The 2,330-nt window shown below is 40.4% G+C and overlaps 1 protein-coding gene across 1 annotated transcript in view; it reads left to right on the plus strand.

Annotated features, from left to right (window-relative positions):
* Positions 1–459: 459 nt before the first annotated feature.
* Positions 460–2,330, plus strand: part of RANBP17 (RAN binding protein 17) — a 225,486-nt gene continuing 223,615 nt past the window's right edge. The window contains exon 1 of the mRNA XM_006765451.2: positions 460–587. Coding sequence (XP_006765514.1) covers positions 460–587 — 128 coding nt within the window. The remainder of the gene's footprint in view (positions 588–2,330) is intronic.

Genomic DNA, 2,330 nt, shown 5'->3' on the forward strand with positions numbered 1-2,330 from the left:
ACTGGCACAAATTTTTGTGCACCGGGCCTCTAGTCTATATATATAAAAGCCTAAGCGGCCAACCCTTCAACCGTATGACCATCCGACTGACCACCAGGGGGCAGATGCTCAATGCAGGAGCAGAAACCACAGGCATGGAAACATGGAACAGACTGATGAATCTCAAAGGGAATGGGGGTGGAGGGAGGGTAGGAAGAGATGAACCAAAGATCGTATGAAACAACTAAGGGCAAAATTCATATTAACCTCAGCTTCACCCACCCCCCAGAGCATTTTCCAATTGGCACAGGGGCAACAGCACTAAAGAGTCAGCAGCAATATCAGTCTGATAAAATAGCAGTTAGAGAATAAAAGCAGCTGGGATTTAAGGGACAAAATTCTACAGAGGAAGAAGCTACAGAAATGTGAGCCCCCAAATCTGTGTATAACTTCCCTTAAAATCATCAGTCAATCCTTACGATGCACAGGAAAGGCTTTAAGAAACTCAGGGGAATAGCAGCACCTAAAGAGCTGAACAGAGATTTCAGCAGCTGCACAGTGTTGGGGAAATGGGAGTTAGAGTTCAAGCCCCAAGAGGTGGAGGCTTGGTAAGCATCCTAGGCTTTTAGCTGTAAGATCTAGTAAGGATCATGATACAGGAATATAGGCAAAACTGAAATAAACCGGAATTTAAAAGGATAAAACCAAGCTTCAATAGGATGAAAATGATTCACTGGTATTCTATCTGCCTACTACAACAAGAAAACCTATCCTTTTCTCCTCTTTGGAGAAATCTGGTATTATCCAGAGCATCAACAATTTACTTCCACATTGTCTGACATTCAATAAGAAATTATGAGGCATGCTTAAAAAAATAGAATTAACTACAACAACAACAACAAAAACAAACAAACAAAAAACTGATGACTTAGAGGTGATTCAGATATTGGAAATATCAAATAGGGGCTTTCAATAATATGCTTAAAATGTTCAAGAAAACTGAAGAACGATGAAATATTTTACCTTTGAATCTACTTAAAGAACAGAAGGGGATAAGTCAAATGAAAATTCTGGAACTAAAAATATTTTAACTAAAAACAAGAATTCAATAGAAGGGTTGTATAAGGAGTTCAGACACCACAGAACAGATTCTAATGAGTGAGTGACAGGTTAGTAAAAAACATGCAGATTAAAGCACAATGAGAAAAAATAAAAAACAACACAAAAGAGTGTAGAGGACATGGAATATTAAGGTCTAATATACATGCAACTGGAGTTCCAGAAGAAGAGAGAGAGAAGGGGACAAAAGCAATACTTATAGAATTACTGGCTGAGAATTTTCAAACAAACAAACAAACAAATCAGATTTTCTGAATCCCAAGAGGCCCTCTGTCTCCCAAGTAGGCTAACACACACACACACACACACACACACACACACACACACACACACACACGCACTCACTGCATCACACTTAAACTGCTGTAGACCAAAATGAAAGAAAAATTGTAAAGCATCTGGAGGTGGGAAAAGAAGACAAGAAGACACAATACCTTCAGAGGGGCAACAGTCAGACTGATGGCTAACTTCTCCACAGAAACAATGGCAACCAGAAATCAAGGGAAACACATTTTTTAAACCCAGGAAAAAAAAGTAAAAAGCCAAAATGGAATTCTATACCCAGCAAAACTATCCTGTAAAAAAACTGTAGGTAAAATAAAGAGGTTTGCATGTTAATAAAAGCTGAGCAGATCTGTCACTAGACCTGATGTATAAGAAGTCTTACAGAAGTTGTTCACACTAAAGTACAATCCTCCCAACCAGAGCTGCCAAACTTCAAGGAGAAATGAAATGCATCAGAGGAGTGAATCTGACCCTCTTCTGCTCAAATAGATTCTCATTCCAATGGAATAATTTGGTTTAAAATATAAATTCATGTTAAATGAAATATAGCTGAGAAGAGGTGAACTATAATTTTACAACTTAACACCATGAAGACACTGTCAGTTTAATTTTAACCAAAAGAAAGGTTAAATAAATAAAGGAAGGAAGTTGTGCTCTGGCAGTCAGGGGTCAAGGACAGCAGTTAGCACGTAGGAGTCAAAGGCTATGGCTGACTGTGTCATGGGGACTGGGTGTTTAGGGGACATTGGGACTGTGGAGAGGCGGAAGTCACATGCCAGGGGCAATAGTTGTGCTGTAGGGGTTGGGGGACCAAGAATCCATGGGAGATGTCAAGTCAGGGGTCATGGCTGACAGTGGGGTGCGGTAGTTGTGCCAAAGGACAGAGGTAGGTGGTAACAGCGGTTGAGGGTGTACAGAGGACAGTTGAGATTCCCGCGCCCCAGGCC

This window comes from Myotis davidii, unplaced genomic scaffold (genome assembly GCF_000327345.1).
Source record: "Myotis davidii unplaced genomic scaffold, ASM32734v1 scaffold399, whole genome shotgun sequence".
In the NCBI taxonomy this organism is placed as follows: Eukaryota; Metazoa; Chordata; class Mammalia; order Chiroptera; family Vespertilionidae; genus Myotis; species Myotis davidii.